This window comes from Capricornis sumatraensis, chromosome 3, assembly GCF_032405125.1.
Source record: "Capricornis sumatraensis isolate serow.1 chromosome 3, serow.2, whole genome shotgun sequence".
Lineage (NCBI taxonomy): Eukaryota > Metazoa > Chordata > Mammalia > Artiodactyla > Bovidae > Capricornis > Capricornis sumatraensis.
In genome coordinates, this window is record NC_091071.1 from 39,068,699 (window position 1) to 39,090,732 (window position 22,034).

Sequence of the window (22,034 nt, forward strand, 5' to 3'; positions counted from 1 at the left end):
AAGAAGTTCTACAGGTCCCCTTTCCCGTGTTCTTTGCAGTTAAGAGGTATGGCTGATCTGGCCTACTATTTTGAAAGGATGAAAGTAACTAAGCTCTATTTCTGTATCTTTAGCAGATCATCAAATACCTAGAAAAAATATTGTCTGATGTCTGAGTGAAAATTTTAATGGAATGCAAAGCATTAGTGATTGTACAGGATGGTTGTATTCAAGATAAATGCTGTCTTAATCTTTTAGAAGTAATGAATGCTGCAGGTGTTGTCCTTCCAGTCAGAAGACTAGAAATCTGCAGGGTGGCTTTGATTTCTCTACTCCGTCAGATCTTCTCAGTGGGTTGGAATTGGTCAGGCCTTGGCGATCTTTTTATTAGGTTGAATCCTATGGAATTGCCAACGTTTGGTCATTTGGCTTAGAGAAACAATAGTTTCATATGGTTCAACCTAATATAACAGCGTTTTCTGCACTTGTATGTATTGTAGCGTGATAAATTGCCAGTGAATTAAAAGAACCTCACCAGCTGCATTCTCACTGTGGCCTAAACTATCACTCAGCTTTACCCTTAGTTTGAAAAAATAGTTAATGAACATGAATTGGAACTCTGAAAGCTTATTAAAATGTTTGTGTTAATTTGTTTTATTTTAGTCTCAGATGCAAACATCAGTGGGAATTGTACCCACACAGGCAATTGCAACGGGCCCCACTGCAGATCCTGAAAAACGCAAACTGATACAGCAGCAGCTGGTCCTACTGCTTCACGCTCATAAATGTCAGAGGCGAGAACAAGCCAACGGAGAGGTCCGGGCCTGCTCACTCCCACATTGTCGAACCATGAAAAACGTCTTGAATCACATGACGCATTGTCAGGCTGGGAAGGCTTGTCAAGGTAAGTGCTGTTTGCTCAGGTCCTGGTGGCAGAGCCAAGGGTGGACTTGTCTGGTATTCTCTGGCACCTCTCCTGTTGATAAGGTTCCCACCTCCCATGTCCCCATGTGCTGACCAGTCAAATGCCTCTAGACGCTCACCTGCGCAGGAGAAAGGCGGTGTGGTTCTACAACGTTCCGTGAACTTTCGCTGGTGGGGCTGTGCCCTGCATTCGTTCTTTGCTGCATTCCTCTGTCACGGAAGACCTGTGTCCCCTCTTGAGCACTCCTTCGCCACACATGTCTAGATCAAGCTCTCTTTTTCACAGTGTAGTGCGCACACCTGCCTGTGCCTGCCTTTCCCCAAGCCTAGAGCATCTGTCTTGCAGTCATTTTGTGCGCCCAGCCGCCAGGGCCGCTACTTCGCCCTTCCGCCCTTCTGTCTTGGCTCATCGGGCTCCCGGCCCGGTTGTCCTGGGGACCTGTGTGTACTGCCCACCCCTGCCACCTCCTTCCTTCCTCTCCAGAGGGGAGAACCATGCACACACGTGTCCCCTCTCTGGTCTTCACACAGACACCCCAGTTCTCCTGAAGAAGCCTCCCTTCACTAATGGTTCTGCTTCCCTTTAATCTTTATCCTCTTTCTGTCTCTTCTCACTTGTGCTCCTAACCTTGGGGAGAGTCTCCCTGATCTCCCTGCTTCCCCTTGTGACACTCCTGAGTCCCGGGTGTAACCCTGTCCTGATGGAGAAGCAGAGGAGGGTCGTGCTGGACCTTTAGGAAGAAGTGGAAGCGAAGATAGAGACAGAGGGACCGGCCGCAGCTGCCGTCTCCAGTGCTCTGAGAAGTGCCCGGGCCCCCACAGGGTCTCCACAGACCTCTCATTTACTTCACTATGTTTCTTCAACTCTAGTGTTTAGACGGTTTCATCCTTGAGCATTATTAAACATAATGTAAACTCTTTATTGTAAATAGTGACATTACAGAATTATTATTTGTTCTGCCTTTCATTCCACTTGTGTGGTATTTCAGGCCAAGTAGTTTTGTTTTGTTTTTCATTTGTGGGCTGAACCTTGTTCACCATCATTCATAACATTGCTTCTCTGGAAAGTTTTTGTTTGGAATTCTCAGTAGTCGACTTACAAACTACCTGGAAAGCAGCCTGTTTGTAAGTTGAGGACTGCCTGCACCGTGCTGCAGTTACACTTGTGATCATTTTTTATGGAAGCTGGCCTTATAATGTAGGTGTAATTGAAAGCGTGACGATTTGGATAGAAAAATAACATCTCGTTGTTTTTCTGGTCATAGTTGCCCATTGTGCATCTTCACGACAAATCATCTCTCATTGGAAGAACTGCACACGACATGACTGTCCTGTTTGCCTCCCTTTGAAAAATGCCAGTGACAAGCGAAACCAACAAAGTAAGTGAGCACTGGGGGTAGAGAAGCTTGGCGATAAGACACAGAGAACACAGAGGAATAGGCAGGAAGCAGGGCAGAAGCTAGTCGCCACACCGCATAGTGGGAGCTGGGGCGCCAGGGCGGAAGCCGAGGGGGAAGCTCAGCGCAGCCAGCACTCGGGCGCCCCACCTGCGCGGGGTGCGGTCACTTTGGAGTCCCCGCCCCGCCCCCAGTGCTGGAATCCCCTGCCCCACCCACCCTGGACTCGGCCACAGCAGAGCAGTGAGCGCAGAAGAGGGATGTCACCTGGATCAGAGAGGCGAGAGCTGACGGGATGGCTCTCTGAGCTTCTTGACAGATAGTCAGGATTTGTCACTGTAATGGCAGTGACTTTGGGGTGAGGGGTGGAATAGACTGGACACTTTCTGAAATCACTCTAAAGTAGTTTTGAGTACGCTTTGTTCTAGAAGAGTCAGTCAGGCTGTGTTGGTGTGAAATTCCACGTGCAGGTGTTGTGGAGGCGATGCGGTTCCCAGACCTAGCTGTGTAACTGACAGTTCATTCAGCGCAGATGGAGGGCCTCTGCACCAGGACTGCCACGCCCCAATTGCTGCCCTCGCTTCGCCATCTTTCCATTGGTCTGTGTGCCCTTAGCGGGTGGTTAGGCAGTGCCTCCATAGGAGGCTTTGTGTGGCTCCCGGGGACGCCCATGGGCATCGGAGCAGGGAAAGGATGAGCGTCTCTCCCTGATGTTAAGTCCCTTCTGGTCATTTTCGAGGTCCAGCTGTGCTCTCAGGGTGTGTCTCTTGGTATGGACAGGTAGGCCGTGCCCTTGGCTCTTGTGTGCTCGTGGGCTGGAGCTGCCCTCGGAACTCCAGCACCGTCTGCATCTTCGCCGCCGCATCTGGGCCATCTCACCCCACCCGCCCTGCTTGTGGTTACCTGTCCATTACTCTCGTTCTTCTTGGGCAGACCTGTTGCTGCCTCAGAACACGTGTGCTGCTTTTCTTTCTGCTTGTTTCCAAATGGCACTGGGAAAGGTGCTTGAGCCCGCTAGGTCCCACTCCCTCCCGAGCGCCCCCAGCACCCCACACACAGGGGTGTCCGTGGCCCAGGAAAGCGGGCCAGGGCCACGGGCGATCCTCCCTCCCTTGCTCCCCAGTGGAAGCAGTCATACTAAGTTTCCTTTAAAAGTCACTTTCTTAAGTCAGTTAAATTATACTTTTATTAAGCAAAAAATGAATTAATACACAATTTTCTAGGACATTTCTTACATAAAGTGAGGATCTAGGAATCTGTGTCTTCTAGAAGCAGATATTTGAGACAACAGTTCTAGTGGACTACAGTCTGAGTTTCTTCCAAGTTAGTGTAAAATGTTTTATTTTTTACTAACACGTTGTGATGGTTACAGTTTCTTATGTTTTAGGATGTGTTTCAGTTGTAGTGTTTTTAAGTGTCAAAATATTTATTGTCGAGTTTGTGGTTGTAACAGTATTCATTCCATGAATAATGAATTAGGATAGTGTTCTTAACCTTTAATTTGGGACTGTAATTTTCTGAGATCCTTTGGTTTTTAATATGTATTGCCATGACAGTTGTAAACTTTTGAGATTTCTCTTTTTAAGAAACACTTTGTGTGGTTTTTATTTAAAAAAAAAAAGAAATGAGTGTGGGGTTTTTTTCTAGCATCTTTATAACTGCCTGCTTGTTGTAATGATTGATCCAGAGTGAGCCCTCAGAAGTGGTAAACCACAGTGTTTCTCCCAGTCATAACGTAAGGTGTTGTCAGGGTGATTTCACAATATAAAGTTATGGGGCGTGTATAGACGAACTCGTGCAAGGTTGTAGCAAATTTTCATGAAAGAAATGAAAGTGGGGTATTTTAGTGTGTATTTTGTGTGTTTGTATATGTGTTTGTTTCTGATGCTTCTCAAGTTAGGTTTCTGCTCTGAGTGTGTTCCTTGGTTCCAGCACTATGGTTTTGCGAGGACAAGGAGTTTGATAGGATGAGTGAGAAAGTTGCAGCAGTGTCTTCTCTGTAAACGTTTGTTGCTGTTCCTCCTCTCTCGAAGCAAACTGTGCCCATCGTGTGTGAAATGGGCTGTAGCAACAGTGGGGAAGCATGGCTCTGCCCTTCCAGCAGCTGATGGACTCTGCCCAGTTGCCCCTTACACAGCTCAGGATGAGGGCTCCAGTCCTTCCGCACAGTCAGAGCGCCACAGCCCTCTCAGCACATGGGCAGCTTGGTTCCTCCACGTCCACAGCTTCGAGCAATGTGGACAATGTGTGGCTGTTGTATTTACTGTTGGAAAATGTCTGTGTAAGCGGACCCATGCTGTTGAAACCTGTCTTGTTTAAGGGTCAGCTGTACGTTGAAAATGATGACAGTGGCATCAGTCTGGGACTTCTTGCTGGTCCAGCGGTGAGGACCCTGCACTTCCCCTGTAAGGGGTACAGGTTTGATCCATGGTTCAAAGAGCACATGAGGTTCATGAGGTACGTGGTTCATGAGGGCACAGTAAGATCCCTCATGCTGCGGGGTGCAGCCAGAAGTGAAAACTGAAGCGACAGTGGTGTCAGTCAGAGGAGTGAGGTAGAGTCAGTGGTGTCGCCAGTCCTGGGCGGGAGGGTCAATGTGCGTAGGAGGTGGGGCTGGGCAAAGCCCAGCTTCAGTTAAGTGACAAGGGAAGAACTTTCTAGACAGCAAGGCTGACATGCCTGCAAGGGGACACCTCTGATTGCACTCAGAGATTCCTATGCAAGTGAGGTTTGTAAGTGGGTGGTCAGGACCCCCAGGGATCATCTGAGACCCACCTGTGTCCACCGAGGCTGTGCTGTCCAGGCGGGTTTTCCCACAGATGCTCGCCATGCCTGCTGCACACACCCTGCTTCTCTAACTCCTCCCGTTGATGTCTCTACTGAGATAGCCTGCCCAGGCCACCTGTGGAGCCTACCCAGGGGCCACTGAAAGGAAACCCAGACTGCTGTGGCCTGTGTGGAGGAGATTACGTGTAATTTTTCCCACAAGTTATTGTCCAGAGATTCTGCAGTCACTGATCCTGCATTTTCAGCCTTTATAGAGATCGTCAGGTTTTATTGACTAATGAGGAAGTTGCAGGGTGTGTATCTAGCGTCAGTCTTGGCACCTGACTCCCAGACCTGTGCAAGGTGGCTGTGGCGGCACAGACCGGATTCCCTGTCTGAGTTCATGTTGCCTCCTCAGGGGGTTTTGCTGCTCCGCATATGGTCCTCAGCCCAACTGCAGGCGCACCCCCTTGTTGCTTGTTAGAAACGCAGAGACTTGGACCTTCCCCAAGGCTTATTGTGTTATTAGACTGCATCTTAACAAATTCCGCGTGTTTGCCGCTCTGGACGCCTCGTAGGACGGAGCGTCAGTCCTGGAGCTCTTGAGATAGTGCGTGCCCTGCTCTGGGCACCCACAGGTTTCCCAGCTCAGAGCAAAAGGACTGACAGAATGGGTGCTGCAGGATCAGCCCGGGGCCACCCCAGCCTGCCCACTGCCTGCGGCTGCCTGGGCCTCCACTGGCGTCTCAGTCAGCCTCCCCAGACCCATGGCTTGAATACCTCTGCTGGCTTGCCACTCACTACTTGGCCCTGCTCTGTGATCCAGCTTTGCTGCTGCTGCTGCTAAGTCACTTCAGTTGTGTCCAACTCTGTGCGACCCCATAGACGGCAGCCCACCAGGCTCCCCCATCCCTGGGATTCTCCAGGCAAGAACACTGGAGTGGGCTGCTAGTTGCTTCTCCAATGCATAAAAGTGAAGTCGCTTGGTTGTGTCCGACTCGTAGTGACCCCATGGGCTGCAGCCTACCAGGCTCCTCTGTCCCTGGGATTTTCCAGACAGGAGTACTGGAGTGGGTTGCCATTGCCTTCTCCAGTGATCCAGCTTGAGGCCCCTCTGATTGTTTGAGTTGCCTGCCTTCACGGTATTGAGTCCTGCTTAAAACATGCCCCCCCCAGATGCCTACTTGGTGCTCCACAGGCACTCGCAGGCTAGGCACCTGCTTCACCTCCAGGCTTTCCAGAGACCACCAGTGTCTCTGTGACAGCCCGCAGCGGGGGCGGGGGGTGGGGGTAGTGAGGCCGCCTGTAGCTCAAGTACCAGACAGCCCCTGGTGATAGCCTTCACTGGAGGCGCTTTGTCCTCGCTCTTCCGGGCAGTGCCAGGTTGCCAGTTCTGAGCTGTTTGGCTTCTGAGGACACCTGCTGCAGGGTGTGCGTTCTTGCTTGATGGTGGCTGTGATGGGGGCTTGGCCCTTGGTTTGGGTGTCCCTCTGCCCTGGTACACGGGCCTGGGACACCCTGTGCTGTGGGAGCAGCTCTGCAGAGACGTCCACAGTCCTGAGCAGACTTGAGCTTGACTCTCTTGGTGGAAATCCAGGTGATGACCAAGTAGTGGCTGCTTTGCCTGCCTCATGGTGTCCCCTACCAACCTGACAAAGTTTTGGAATTCAGCGTGTCCATTTTTGTTGGCTTTCCAAATTGAGCGCAGTTTTATTGAGACTAGTTGGGGGCTGGAACTTGTGGTGAGCCGCGTGTTGCACAGCAGCAGTGGCTAGTGTGTGTGGAGCCTGCCCATGGGCCAGTCTCTGTGCCCACGGGGGCGTGAGTCCTGGACAGAGCCAGCTGTGAAACCCAGCCCTTTTCTGTCCTTAATAGCTGCAGCAGAAGGGGAGCGGGAGCACTCTGGAGAGTGCTGACTGATGCTCGGGGAGAGGGGCCACGCTGTACTGAGATGCAGTAAGACACTGTGGCGGGATATTACGAGCATTGATTGTGTGTGAAACGTAGCCTTAAGCTCTGAGAAAGGAAACAAGATGTAAAAATGGTAAAAAGAACAAGAAGTGTTGGTATCTAGAGGTAAATATTGGGAGTTCCCTGCGATCCAGTGCTTAGGACTTGGCACTTTCACTGCAAGGGCCTGGGACTAAGATCCCTTAAGCCATGCAGCATGGCCAAAATAAACAAAGAGGTAAGTATCAATAATGTGTAAAATTGATTCATGCAGCAGGCTGTATTCTCAATGACACCAGATACGTGGAGCGTTGCTGTCTTAGCACTCCTCACGTTTTTGCTCAGTGCTGCGGTGCTGGGAGGACGCCTGCTCCGTGACTGCAGCTTGAGGCGAGCGCCCTGGTGGGAGGAGAGTTCTGTGAGGCACACGCAGGTCCTGCTGCAGGGAACATGCAGGGAAGAGGAGATGGTCTTGATCGTCTTGATCAGAGACCGCTGTCTCTGATACAGAACCCAGGGCTGCAGCCTTTCATTATTGGATAGGGATGTTGCTCTCCCAGCAGACCCTGAGCTCCATGAGCGCAGACTGCTCGCTTCTGTCCTGTTGTCTGTCTGTCGTGGAGTCTGTGCTTGGAAGTGAGGGAGGGAGCAAGTGCAGGAGTCGCAGGTGTCCAGAGAGGAGCAGAGGCCCGGAGGCCACGGGGAGAGCTTGGGGGTTCAGGGAAGGCCAGCTGCTGCCCGGACGCCAGCAGGGTGTTTACGGAAAGCAGAGGCATCTTGAGCTTGTAGGACTTAGAGTTTGTGGTGGCTTTCACCAGGTAACTCCCCTTCCAGCCATCTGCCCCGTAGGAAATGCCTGCGTTCCTTGTCCCTGAAGCATAGATGTTATCTCATAGCTGGATTTGGACTCAGATTGGGCCATGCCTGTTTGTCAGAGACCTTTTTATTTGTTTGTATTTTGTTTTCCTTGTCTCTAAATTAGTTAGAAATGTCAAGTACCAAATGCTTGTCTTCAGATAGATATGTTTTCTTTTAAAGTAAAAAAAAAACACAGTAATGTGTACTTTAAGACATAAATGCTTTTAACACACACAAAAATTACATTGACCAAGTCAGCAGCTTCCATGAGAGGAGGAAGTCCGTAAGTAGTCCATAAGTGGCCTTGAGCTTGGGAGTGGCCCTCCTCCTGGGATGGGGAATTTGGGGTAAAAGGATGGCATTTGGGGAAGTGTGGACATGAGTGGATTTTAGTAGAAAGAAATCATTGTTGAGGCACTGCTATTGCGTCTTCACCCAAAACCCAAAGCCTTGTACACCTTGTTTCTTTAAATTCCTCTCTCTCCGCAGTTGATCAGTATGCAAGTCAATGTAGGCCTAGGTCTGTTCCTCCTTACACTGCAGAGTAATAGAAAAACAAGTCATCTTAGCATTGTCACTTTCCTTTTTCCACTGTACTTCTTTTAGACGAGTCAGCATGTCAGTTTCAGTAGTACAATGGCATGTGTTTAAAGTTTCGTGGAGTATTAACTATTAGGAAAAATACCTTTAAAAATATTATACATGACTTATTTAAGAGCTACATACTTGTCATAAAATGTACCTTGGAAATTGCTTTTCATTTATAATAATGAGGTGCTTGGTGTGTATAATTGTGTCTAATGAGCGTTAATGAGTTTGAGATCTGAATATTCATATTAGAAAAGTTAAATAGTATGGAATATGTAATTATCAAGGGCTTTTTTTTAAAACACATTTTGGTTTCATTAAGTTACTCAGATAAGTGTTTGAGTTGTTTATGTTATAATTGTGCTGATGGTGATGTGAGGATATTATTATTACAGTAATGGTCTGAATTTTAAAGAAAAATTTTGTGATAGTGTTTTATGTCTCAAAGATCTTATGTTATAGTATCAGTTTTATAACCTGCTGTTTATGACATGACTCTGAAGTTTGGGGAAGTTGGAAAGAAAGGAACTGTTAAAAATAAGAATCAATGGTATGATGCAGAACTTCTGCCATATGTTGAATCGATTAGGACATTTGGACGATGGACAGACAGACGGACAGATGGGTATTTGGGTCTTCTCTGTTAACTTTGAAGCCCTTGGGAATGGAGCTCTTTATGTTGCTACAGATTTTCCTCAGTCAGGCACGGTATTTCTTGAACAGCTTCACATAGCAGAGAGCTTAGCATCGTGCCCTCCCACGTAGGAAACTCGGAGCAGAGAAAGGCGTGGTGTTGCCTGGTCACTGTACGTCACGGGTTCAAGGAAATGCAGTTTTGTTTTTTGGAAGATTGTGTCAGAGATCGTAATTAAGTTACTGTTACTTGATACCTTTAGTAATTAAGATATTAATTAGGTTAATAAGTAACAGAACTGACCAACTAGGCGTCTCCTCTGCTCCTCCTCCTCTTCCTCCTCTGTGCCTGTGCACTGAGCAGTGAGGGACCCCGAGGAGCAGCAGCAGGAGGGGCTTCTTAGCTCGCCTCAGTGGAGGCTGATGACCCCCAAAGAATGTATGTTTTCCCATGTTTGCTGTTTCCCCAGAACAGACTTCTTATGAGGCTCTACATTTAATACACGCTGACCTTGATTGTGTGATCGCTGATTTTCTGGTCCGTTGTTTTCTAACATAGAAGCTTGAATTCTCTTCAGATTTTTGTTCTTCAGGTGCCGCTGTGCAGATGAAATTAATAGAACGGGCTCCTTCTGTCTGCACAGTTCCTTTCTTGGTAGCGGGGTTCCAGTGCTTCATGATATACATAGGTGGTCTTCTGATAAAATTTTACTTGTTTTTCAGTCGTTTTTAACTCACTTGTAGACTTTTCCCTTTTACTTATCTCTTGTGTTTGTTTGTTCTTATAGCCATCCTGGGGTCTCCAGCTAGTGGAATTCAAAACACCATTGGTTCTGTTGGCACCGGCCAACAGAATGCCACTTCTTTAAGTAACCCAAATCCGATAGACCCCAGCTCCATGCAACGAGCGTATGCTGCTCTTGGACTCCCCTACCTGAACCAGCCCCAGACGCAGCTGCAGCCTCAGGTTCCTGGCCAGCAACCAGCACAGCCTCAAACTCACCAGCAGATGAGGAGTCTCAACCCCCTGGGTAGGTGAAGGGACTCTCGAGAACTTCCTTGTGCAAATGCAGTGTCGGGAATGACTAGCCTTCTGGAGCCAAGGGCTATTTTCAGCTACTGTTTTTACTTTAAATTCAAATTTTAAATTTAAATATATATATATATATATATATATAATAAAATTCAAATATATATATTATGGTGAATGGTGTCTTTTAAATGATTAAAATAAAAAAATTCCGGGAAAAGGCTAAAGTGTCAGGTACACTGAAGATGTTACAGGCTTGTAAGATGAATCACATTTGCAAATGAACCAACATTTTTGTCACTTGTGTCTGGATAGTTTTCATAAAGGGCATTTCACATGGCTCAGAATGCAAAATCTCACAGGTTGGGATTAGGGCAGTACCACTTGTCTTGACTCTGCAGCTCCTAGCATTTCTTGGTTGTGGACTACGTGTGACTAGAGCCGACCAGTTTGAATCCAGACAGGGTAACAGGGATCTCAGAACAGGGTTGCTGTGGTGGTTTGGTTCTTTTCCTAATAAAGTATTTTCACTTTAAAGATACTTCATCTGTTGCGTGTTGGGAAAAAGTTGCCTTAATGCATCTCTGACTCCTGCTGGCTAGAAGACTGGGTTGGAGTCTTGAAATGTCCCTTCCAGTCTGACACCACTTCTGTTGGTGGTATAATCTGGGACAAGACTGTTAACCTGCATCCCACCTTTCTCTTACTTTGGAACGAATACTGTAGACAAATTGACCTTTTGTCTTCTTCATGTGAAGTTAATTTCTATGATTTTTATCTTCTGATATGCAAAACAAAAAGATGAAGAAGTGTATGTGACGGGAATGAAGCCAGAATCAAAACCGAAGCTGCAGATGGATCATTTCTGATTTTTTTCCACAGCCGCCAAGCATTCATGCTGCCAGCCAGCCTCCGTAGAAATGCTCTTCTTTGGTTTTCAAGTGCGATGGGAAGCAATTGAATTTATACAATTTGACCACCATTATTGAAAATATAACTCCCAGAGTTCCTGCCATAGCATTTATTATTATGAGTCATAAGAATAATTTTCATAAGAATCATTTCTTTATATGTGACTTATCTGTTATTAGGACTTTGAGGTGTATAATTTAGGAGCTGGTTGATTCCTTTTCTTTTTGTCTTTCAGGAAATAACCCAATGAACATTCCAGCAGGAGGAATAACAACAGATCAGCAGCCACCAAACTTGATTTCAGAATCAGCTCTTCCAACTTCCCTTGGGGCTACAAAGTAAGACCCTTGTTTTGTTTGGCTCCTGTCTGAGTGACAGTCACATGTTAAAGTGGGCTGGGAACCACATAGAACTCTGGTTCTTTCTAAAGTGTAGGACTGTTTCCCTCCCTCCCTTCTCTCTCCCTTTCCCCTCCCTCCCTCCCTCTTTCTTTCTTTCTAACAGATAACAAAGTTTAAAGTCACATATGGTTGAAGACCCTTAGTTGGATGAATGGCATGTGAGTCACTTTTCTAGTTGGATGACCTGTTCTTCCTCTCCCCTCAGCCCCCTGATGAATGATGGCTCAAACTCTGGGAACATTGGCACCCTTAGCACTATACCTGCAGCAGCACCTCCTTCCAGCACTGGCGTTCGGAAAAGCTGGCATGAACATGTCACCCAGGACCTGCGGAGCCATCTAGTGCATAAACTGTACGTGGCCCTCTCGCCTGTTACTCACATGTGATGGAAGCACTTTGTGACTGATGGCAGTGTGATAGTTTTGCAGTTTCCTGGGTATCTGATTTAACTCCCAGGTGTTCTTTTGTGTCCCAGGTGATCATACCCTTGCAACTGAAGGGAGTCACGTGCTTGTTTAGGGAGGCTGGAGGATCCCAGATTCTGAGTGCCCAGTGGATCCTGGAAAGGAATATGAACTTTGACCCATGTCACAGGGGCAGGCCTGTTTTCTAAACTCTCAGTGCACGGGGAGCTGGGACTCACTCAGAAGCTTGTCTTATTTTATGGCTCAAGGCTATAGTTGTGGGGAGCCCTGAGAATTGCAGGAATTTGGGCCTAGTAAGTACGGATGGCTTCACAATATCATCATACAATTAACATGGGAAATTAATAGTTGATTTCTCCAGCAATTTAAGTTAAATGAAGGTGACGTTAATCAACTCGATTCCGATGGAGTTTTCTTTTTTATCTCCTTCATTATTTTAATCAAAAATTTTTGTACTTAGTAATTTAAAGATTAGGAATTCAAAATCATATTATTCTTGAGTTGGTCAAGCACTTATTGTTAATAGCAAAATATTGTTGTGTTTGATTTGTGGATAAATTGGCAGATCAGCATTGTCTCCAGAGAGTGACTGCGCATGAACTAGGCAAGAGATTGGGGGTCTCTCAGCAATGTACTGTGCCCAGAGGTAGATGGCGGTTTCTTCTCTTCCCTGGTCACGTCTGAAATGGCAGGATGTTGACATTGTACTAAAAGTAGGTTGAGAGTACGTGCTGTCCTTTCAGTGTGCAAGCCATCTTCCCGACACCTGACCCTGCAGCCCTGAAGGATCGCCGCATGGAGAACCTGGTGGCCTACGCTAAGAAAGTGGAAGGGGACATGTACGAGTCTGCCAACAGCAGGGTGGGTCAGCGTTCGCGTTCCAGCCGCGTGGCCCCCGGGCGACCTGTGACTGCAGGTCTGGACGTGGGGAGGAGGGGGGCTTCCATCAGCCTGCTGGTCTCCTCGCCTGAGGACACTGACCAGGGAGATGTCCCAGTTAAGACTTGAGGTCCTCCCTGCATACCTCTCTTGGTTTGTAACTGCAAAATCTTAAAGTGTTCCCACTACAGGGGTAAATGAGATATATGAAGTTTTTCTAATCTGTGGGTATACTTTATAGTGGAGTGTTGTTATACTATGTTGTCACCTGTGTCAGTGAGTATGCAAGAAGAGGTTGAGCTGTGGAATGAACTGTCATGAGGACTTAGGACCCCCTGACTGTTAAGTCACATAGCATCCCTGGGCTTTGGTTTATGAGTTAGAAGTGCTGAATACTTTACCCAGTGTAAATAATTTTAATTTAAAAGTTCATTAGTTTGTTAGACCCTACAAAACCAGATTGAATGTTGCTGCTTTTTAGGATGAATACTATCACTTACTAGCAGAGAAAATCTACAAGATTCAAAAAGAGCTAGAAGAAAAGCGGAGATCGCGTTTACACAAACAAGGCATCTTGGGTAACCAGCCAGCCTTACCAGCCCCCGGGACACAGCCCCCTGGAATACCCCAGGCGCAGCCTGTGAGACCTCCAAGTAAGACTGCATGTCCCGCCCCTGGTCTGTTCCCTCTGTGTCTTTCTGCATTTGGTGTGTGTTTCTCAGCACACAGAATTACATTCCCAGGAAACCTGTTGCTTTGAAAGCATGTGGTAGTGGCTGTGTGCTGTGGTGGCCTATGTTTAGACGTTGAGTCTCACAGAAAGGCCCTTTAAAGGGTGTGCTGGCATCAGAGTGCACAGCACTTTTGGATCTGCTCTTTTCTTTAAATCTAAAGGATTATTTTAAGTAACCTCCTTTTTTTTTCTGCCATTGTAGATGGGCCCATGCCTCTGCCAGTGAATCGTATGCAGGTTTCTCAAGGTATTTAACTGTTGTTGTAAATCATATTTTAGCTTAACATTCTGCCACACAAAGTTTATTGGTTTGTCCTCTTCCCTGTGTATTTCTTTCTCTCCATTTTTCCTTCAGTTTTTCTTTTCTAATTGCTTCCCCCACCCCCCCTACCCCAGTGATGAGCATGGTGCATGTCCACAGGTAGTGTGAACATCTGTTTCATTTGGAAGTTTGGAGATCACAGCAAAGCTCTCCAAGGAGATCAGAAGTAGGAGTTCACTTTTTTTTTTTGATGGACAAGAGGAAACATTTCTCTTGGAAGAGTCTCAAAAAAAAAAAAGCATTGTAGGAGGGGGAAAGAAGCATTTCTGAGCATTTGTAAGTAGGGTGTCAGGCCTATCCTAAAGCCCGAGCACCCTGATTAGGGGGGTGGGAGGGACGGGTGAGGCTGCTCTGGGCTAATGAGCACAGGCGCCATGCCTACCAGGCTGACCGAGGAGGGCCTGTGCTCCTGGCAACTAGTCTGAGCAGCTTCCAGAGGTTCTTTCTCAAGTTGAGAGTCTTTGGTCGTGGTTGAAGCAGTCATTTGAGTTTGGGGGTGAGGGTCATTTCAGAGCTTTTACAGCTCTTGGCAGGTTGAGACCTGAACAGTAGGATGTTTCTGCTGATTGTGAAATGAGATGGTGATATTATCCAGCAGATTCCAAAGCAGGGCCTTGCTGCTGTGTGTGGAGTAGTTCAGGGAGAGAGTGGTCATTCTAACAGCTGTGGTGATCGTCCTTCACACCACACCAGACCTGGTAGAGCTGCTGATGATACTGCGAAGGAAAGTTTTCAGGGACTTGTTCAGATGAACCAGATGTGAAGAGTGAAAGAAATCAAGAAGGCAGAGAAATTGAGCCTTCGGAGGGACAGGGTACTGTATCAGGGACAGGGTGGATGAGTCTGCTGCTTCGGGGTCTGAGAAGGGGGCTGTTGAGCAGAGTGTGGACGGAGGAGCCTTTGAAGGAAGCGCTTGCATGCCCCTGTCAGCGGCACGTCCAGGTCTGTGGAGAGGAACTTGTTACGGTGCCGCTTCTTCATGCATCTTTTTCGCTTGCTCAGTAAAATCTCCTCTTGTCAATAAAACCCTTCAGAAGAGCAGGGCCCTTTGTTCTGTGGGCTTCCTGGAAAGTCCTGGTTACTCAGGGGGACATTTCTCACTGGTGCTGAGGGGACCGGTACTCTTTGATGCCCTCTCCTGCTCCACAGTTAAGGCAGTGCCTCAGGATTCTGTTCACGGCCACAGGACTGGGCTAAGTCCTGAGACTTACTAAAGCAGCATTTACATTGAGCTCAGAGTTCGCAGAGAATTGTGGGAAATTACAGGCAGAGAGGCTCCGTGGCCCAGAGTGGGGTAGCGGCTGGGGAGGGTTGCAGTTCGCGGTGTGGCACCCCTGGGAAGGCCAAGGCAGCCATGAAAGTGAGATCTTTCCAGTCGGCAGAGAGGAGGCTGAAGCTGAGAACCGCCAGCCCTTGGGCACTTTCTAAATGCTTAATGTCCTTGCAAAATTAAAGCCAAGTTTTGAGTCTTATCCCAGATTCTAACAATAAATGTAAGCCCAGCCAAAGAGCTGGAGGGCCTGGGGTGATGGGAGCGGGCTTCCTGCCGGGAGTCAGGTGGTCCAGAAGGTTCTGAGGGGCTGGCTCAGAGGGGTGCCCTGGCCTCAGCAGACCTCCTCCATGCGTGGTGGGTGCTCCTTCCCACCGCCCCGCCCACCCATCTGCCCCGTCACTCGGACCCTGGGATGCTCTGGTGCCGAGTGCTGCCTGGGCTTCAGCTGCTCGCAGCTTCCCTGACGCGCTGCCTTCCTCTCCTCTCGCTGCCCTGCCTGCTCCCCACCCACCGCCTCACCACCCCACGGTGGTGCCGTTGTTCCTGGATCTGAGCAGTCTGTTGCTCAGCCATCTTTTCTGATTGACTGGTCTCCTTTCAGTTGTGTATGTAGTGTGTGTGTTCCATCTTATTTGGCTTCAAGTTTCTCTAGCAGATCGTCATTCTGTTTTCCTGTGGGTGCTTTTCCTAATGAACTGTTGTGGGTGCGTTTACAGGGATGAATTCATTTAACCCAATATCCTTGGGGAACGTACAGTTGCCACAAGCGCCCATGGGACCGCGTGCGGCATCCCCCATGAACCACTCTGTCCCGATGAACAGCATGGGCTCTGTTCCAGGGGTAAGTGCGTGTCCTCCGCTCAGCTGTGCTGAGACGGGCTTGCTGCAACAGGACAGTTCTCCCACGGGAGCTTGGAGGTTGGGAATCCTGTGGCGCTTGTTCCTTTGGATTGTGTTGTGCTTTGGCAACTCCATCTCGTCCTTTGGTCCTTATTACTATAAGCATTATTTGACCGTCACTTATTTTTACTGAAATGAGAGATTCCTTGGCACCTGTGACTTTGTGAGAAGATGGGAGTTCTGGGGATGTGTGACAGAATGAGAGGAAAGGTGTCAGCATCCGCTGGCTCTCAGAGCGCCCTCTCCTGAGGCTGCTTTCTAAACTAGTCCGAGAACTCCTAAAAGGCATATGTGAACTTTACACTATGGCATGCTGTTGATTTCTGTTCAGAGGACTGTGTGGAGCTGGCTCATTAGAGACCTGCGTGGAAAAGTGTGCAGAATGCCTGGGAGCCGGGAGGTCTTAGTGCGTGGGGGGGGGGGGTCCCCTCATGTGACGGGGGGAGTTGAGGATTCCCCTCTCTTTCTATTCACCCTGGAGACACAGGCCCTGCAGCCCTCTAAACGCAGTGGCTCACACTGTCTTGTAGATGGCCATTTCTCCGTCCCGAATGCCTCAGCCTCCGAACATGATGGGCGCGCACGCCAACAGCATGATGGCCCAGGCGCCTGCACAGAGCCAGTTCCTCCCGCAGAGCCAGTTCCCGTCGTCCAGCGGGGCGCTGAGTGTGAGCAGCGTGGGCATGGGGCAGCCGGCGGCGCAGGCTGGTGTTCCACAGGTACTGTCCATCGTTTTAGTTGTCATTTTCTTAATTTTTGTTTGTATATTTTAAATTCTAAGCTTCACATGTGATCCTGCGAGACGCTGGTTTTTGAAGAGGGAGGGAGGAAAAATCCCTTGAGTTCACGCTTATTGATTCAGCACCTGTTGGTCTAAACTGCCCAGGCGAAGTCCAGCTAACTGGGCCATTTGAGTAGTTCCCTTCTTGTTGAGTGTGTTTTCACTCATTCAATATAACGCTGGCGGGGACTGTTTTCCACTCACCTTACTGCCTTTCCCCGACTTCTATTAACTGTTGGAGTGCATCAGATTGCTGCTGTGTACAAATGTACACATATTTAAAACAGACCAACTGTTCTCCTGAGAGGTCAGATTCATTATTTAACTTAACATGAATAACATTGAATAAGAGGCAGTGACTACACTAGATTCACTAGGTAAATACTTATTAATTAATTGTTTTTTAAAATTTTATTTGTTATTATTTATGTTTGGCTTGCTGAGTCTTCCTTGCTGCGTGCGGGCTTTCTCTAGTTGCAGTGAGCGGAAGTTACTGTCGGCGCAGTGCCCAGGCTTCTCACCGGGGCGGCTTCTCTTGTGGAGCATGGCCTCTAGGCTTGAGGGTTTCAGTAGTTGTGGCGCGCAGGCCTAGTTGCCCCACGACATGTGGAATCTTCCCCGACCAGGGATAGAACCTGTGCCCTCTGCACTGGCAGTTGGATTCTTAACCACTGGGCCACCAGGGAAGCCTGATGCCTATTAATTAATTCTTAATTTGCATAAATTTTATTTCTCTAGCAAAGAGGTCGACAGGTTCGTCCTGTAGATATTTTCAGCTTGGTGGACTGTGGGGGAACTGCTCTGCTCCACTGTTGTGACACAGAGGCAGTCATAGACATGTGCATTCACACGTGAGTGAATGGAGAGGCTGCTGGCCAATAAAGCTTTATTGACAGAGACCAGCAGCTAGCTGGGTTTGGCCCTGGGCCCTGTGTGGTTGGCAGATCCCTGCTCTAGATTCAGAGTAGCTTTTTAGTTGGCCCACAGGTAATTCTGAAGCATGTCCCTAGTTGAGAACTACCATACTTAAACATTTCAGTGTTTGAGTAACTCATTTTTTTATAAAAGACAAATACCTTTTCCAGTGGTCTTAGCTGTTGGTGGATATTATGGAACATGAGCTAGTAACTGGAGTGTATGTGTGTTTGTTTAAGCCAGAGATTTCTACACTTATGTAAATCAAAGTCTGATTACTACAAAAGCAGGTTACTATAAGTGTGCAGGTCAATGACATGGTACAAGCGGAACGTTCCCATGTAGTCAGCAGACCTCATCTGGAAACCGTGTCAGGTTCTCATATATTTAATTCTTTATGTCTGCTGCCACATTGTCAGACGGAGGGGAGAACAGTTTTAACTCTCTCTTTTCCTTCTGCCTGTCAGGGGCAGGTGCCGGGGGCTGCTCTTCCCAACCCCCTGAACATGCTTGGGCCCCAGGCCAGCCAGCTGCCTTGCCCACCAGTGACACAGCCGCCGCTGCATCAGACCCCGCCTCCCGCCTCCACGGCCGCTGGCATGCCGTCTCTGCAGCACCCAGCAGCTCCCGGGGTGACACCCCCCCAGCCAGCAGCGCCTACCCAGCCATCAACTCCCGCGTCGTCTTCCGGGCAAACTCCCACCCCGACTCCCGGCTCCGTGCCCAGCGCCAGCCAGACGCAGAGTACTCCTACGGTCCAGGCAGCTGCCCAGGCCCAGGTGACCCCGCAGCCTCAGACCCCAGTGCAGCCTCCATCGGTGGCCACCCCGCAGTCATCGCAGCAGCAGCCGACACCCGTGCACACGCAGCCCCCCGGCACCCCGGTGAGCCCCTCGGCCTGCGGCCGTCTGCCCACAGAGTTGCAGATGAGAACTTGCCCCTGAACAATTGGTCGTGAAGCACCACAGGTCTTGGTGCAGCTGCACAGCATGTGTGTCTGCAACCTGATGGAGCTGTAACAGGCTGTATGTTCGTTCCAGAATGGGCTCTGGAGGCCAAGTTTGGCAGGACATGACTTGTGATTATCTTCCCAGTTAAACCAGCTTATAGAAATCAGCAACTGAAAGAGCTCGTACATGGGTCCTCTGTAGAATATTTGAACTATCCATAGCAACATCACCTGTCACAGGTGGTGATCCCTGAGGTTTAGTTGTCTTGAGGGTTTGGTAAACAAGTCAGGTTTTTAATTGTACGTACTTTGACCTTATCCGTCAGCCTTGTTTTCCAGCTGGAAGCTCGCTCTTTTTCATGACAAAATGGCACAGCCAGGTTAGCACTTCTGTGGCTCAGATCTCCCCACTCCTCCGGGGAGGTGGCAGTGGCAGGGTCACAGCACATCCTGTGTCCCAGTCCTGTGCTCTGCTGTGGCAGCCGGCCGGGCCCCCCAACGTGGGGCCATCCCCACCCACCCCAGGGGCCCGAGGCTACTGTTTCTCACCGAGCCATGGTATCTGTTTTCTTACCAGCCTAACTTAAAAACTTCCTTCCCCCTGAAATGCATTAACTTTATTTGTGGGGACTGAGGATATTTATTTATAAAATGTCAAAATTAATCCCAAGATGAGTCCCAAGATGACACTTTTTATTTTTCCATAGGGAGTGTTCTTCTTGTTTCTTATTTTATATTATCTCTGAATAAGGTCCCTTTATAATGTTATGTTTTGTTTGTTTACTTAAAACTCTTATCAGGTAAATCTTTGAAAACTTGAGAGTTTTTTTGGAGATTTCATCTCTTAATGTTTGTTTACTCCTCTACCACTGTTCCTGCAGTTAACAGGCTAGTTATACACTCTTGTTCCAAGTGAAGTGAAGTCGCTCAGTCATGTCCAACTCTTTGCGACTGCATGGACTGTAGCCTACCAGGTGCCTCCGTCCATGGGATTTTCCAGGCAAGAACACTGGAGTGGGTTGCTATTTCCTTCTCCAGGAGATCTTCCCAGCCCAGGGACTAAACCTGGAGCTTCCTTTGTGGCTCAGCTGGTAAAGAATCCGCCTGCAATGCGGGAGACCTGGGTTTGATCCCTGGGTTGGGAAGATCCCCTGGAGACAGAAAGGCTACCCACTCCAGTATTCTGGCCTGCAGAATTCCATGGATTGTATAGTCCATGGGGTCTCAGAGTCGGACGTGACTGAGCAACTTTCACTTCACTTCACTCCCAAATTGTAGATAGACGCTTTACCGTCTGAGCCACCAGGGAAGTCCATATAGGTACCTTACTCCCCTTCTGACAGTGTATATACACATATTTATTATTCATCCTTTTAACAAAACCATTAGTATCATTGTTGGAAAGAATTGAATTTAAAATAGGTTCTCTGACTTATGTAGAAAATTCCCAGAAGATAATTTTCTATCATAGTGTAGAAAGCTTCTGCTCTCGCATCTCTGCATTGTTGGCAAGAAGTCAGTTGTGTCTCTGCCTGATGACTTCTCTGGAACTCTTCCTTTAACTCTTGCATTCTTCAGTTCTCTCAAATAGGGGTGCCTATTAGGTTAGTATTGAGAAAGATTAACATGGATCTGTGTTGGGTGAGCAACAGGGTTTAAGATCATCTGTGTTGTTTACAAAGATAAGTGATTTTGGTTTCCCCACAGCTTTCCCAGACAGCAGCAAGCATTGATAACAGGGTCCCCACTCCATCCTCAGTGGCCAGCGCCGAAACCAACTCCCAGCAGCCAGGCCCCGAGGTGCCACTCCTGGAGATGAAGGCCGAGATCAAGACTGAGGACACAGAGCCTGATGCTGGGGAGCCCAAGGGAGAGCCCGGGGCTGCGGTAGGTGCCTTTCCTGGACATGGGTGGATGTGCTGCACACGGAGGCGCCAACACATGCCGTGTTTCACTACCCCACTCAGTTATGGTTCACGTGCAGAAGAGATTAGAAACAGATTGGTTGTTTATTTTTAGACATTAGGTATGGGTTTATTTTTATTTTGCCAGAAGTGAAGAGCACTGGCTTATATTTTAAATGTTTAAATCATCCAACAACTCTTTCATTGCTGTTCCTCATTCATTTATAATTCTCCAGAGGCAGGCTGCTCACGGGGTGTGTTCTTTTACTAATTAACCTGTGGCAGAAGTTGAAAACTGGCAGACCGTGGGCTGAACTCAGCCTATAAATGTATTTTGTTTGGCCCACACAGTATTTTTAAAATGGGAAATTACAAATAATACTCTAGACTTCTGGCTTTTCTTGAAAAATGAGGAGCTTTGCCAGCACTGTGTGGCAGCAGAGCAGTCTGGGTGGGAGCTCCAGCGTGTTGCTCAGGCGGGTCACAGCCGCTCCAGTTTGCGGAGTGCCCCCCTGCTCCCCACTGCCTCCCTCCACGCTTCCTGCTGTTCTCGTGGGCTTCATCTGCCAGGCCTCTGAGCAGTTGGACTTTCCATCCTTCCCGCAGTTTTCGAGGGAATTCTTGTTCCAAACTAGAAATACACATAAAACTACTGAAGAGGTAGTGGTATATGCAGTGTGTGTTTTTAAGCCTGTAATGCACTGGCACTGTATTAAAGTGACTCCCAGGCATTCAACCTCTCCTTGTGGGAGAGAGAGAATGATCGATGTAGCTCTGACTCGGGGAGGTTTTAACAAGCCTGTAGAGACTTTAAGGGCCTTCCGATAAGGCTGGGTGATAACAAAAGTCTCTCATAGTCATGTATCTGTGTCTGTGACTCTGTTTTTCCCAAGATGATGGAGGAGGACTTACAAGGATCTTCTCAAGTTAAAGAAGAAACAGACCCAACAGAGCAGAAGTCAGAACCAATGGAAGTGGATGAAAAGAAAACTGAAGTGAAGGTCGAAGCTAAAGAGGAAGAAGAGGGCAGCACCAATGGCACAGCCTCTCAGTCCACGTCCCCTTCGCAGCCTCGCAAGAAAAGTAGGTCATGTTCTCGGGGACTTACGTGGTGCTGCTTTTCCATCATGTTAGGAGTGCATTATGTGGATGCAAAGCTAAAGCAAAAAAAGAATTCCATCCCTTCCTGTTGCCCTTCTTACTGGCCATTCCCCCAGTTTTAGAAATGGTGACAGCTGGACTCGAGGGCACCGGCCCACAGGGTCTGTGCTAGGGCTCTGAGGGGCAGCCCACACCCAGCCTCTCCAAGGTGGTGCTGGCTTTACTTGGCATGCCGTGGACACCCACTGATGGGCTCCAGTGATAAGGTGACCAGGAGCTTAATGTTGGAGAGTTACTACCATGGCACCACATGGGCCATTAAGTTTGTAGGTTTCTGCTGGTGCAGATGGAACTGAATCCAGAGTCGGGCTGGGAGCACAGAACCAGTGACCAGTGCAGCGGGAGGAGGGCGGC

General features: G+C 48.4%; 1 protein-coding gene across 2 annotated transcripts in view; it reads left to right on the forward strand.

The window, feature by feature from the left end:
* The window catches only part of CREBBP (CREB binding protein), a 120,954-nt gene that overhangs the window by 70,486 nt on the left and 28,434 nt on the right, over positions 1–22,034 (forward strand). The window contains exons 4-16 of one of the 2 annotated variants that reach the window (XM_068968313.1): positions 643–883; positions 2,169–2,282; positions 9,884–10,126; positions 11,273–11,375; positions 11,644–11,790; positions 12,607–12,724; positions 13,224–13,395; positions 13,678–13,722; positions 15,787–15,911; positions 16,501–16,689; positions 18,134–18,550; positions 20,323–20,502; positions 21,413–21,602. In XM_068968313.1, coding sequence (XP_068824414.1) covers positions 643–883; positions 2,169–2,282; positions 9,884–10,126; positions 11,273–11,375; positions 11,644–11,790; positions 12,607–12,724; positions 13,224–13,395; positions 13,678–13,722; positions 15,787–15,911; positions 16,501–16,689; positions 18,134–18,550; positions 20,323–20,502; positions 21,413–21,602 — 2,284 coding nt within the window. The remainder of the gene's footprint in view (positions 1–642; positions 884–2,168; positions 2,283–9,883; positions 10,127–11,272; positions 11,376–11,643; positions 11,791–12,606; positions 12,725–13,223; positions 13,396–13,677; positions 13,723–15,786; positions 15,912–16,500; positions 16,690–18,133; positions 18,551–20,322; positions 20,503–21,412; positions 21,603–22,034) is intronic. The other variant, XM_068968314.1, reaches the window with a different exon arrangement.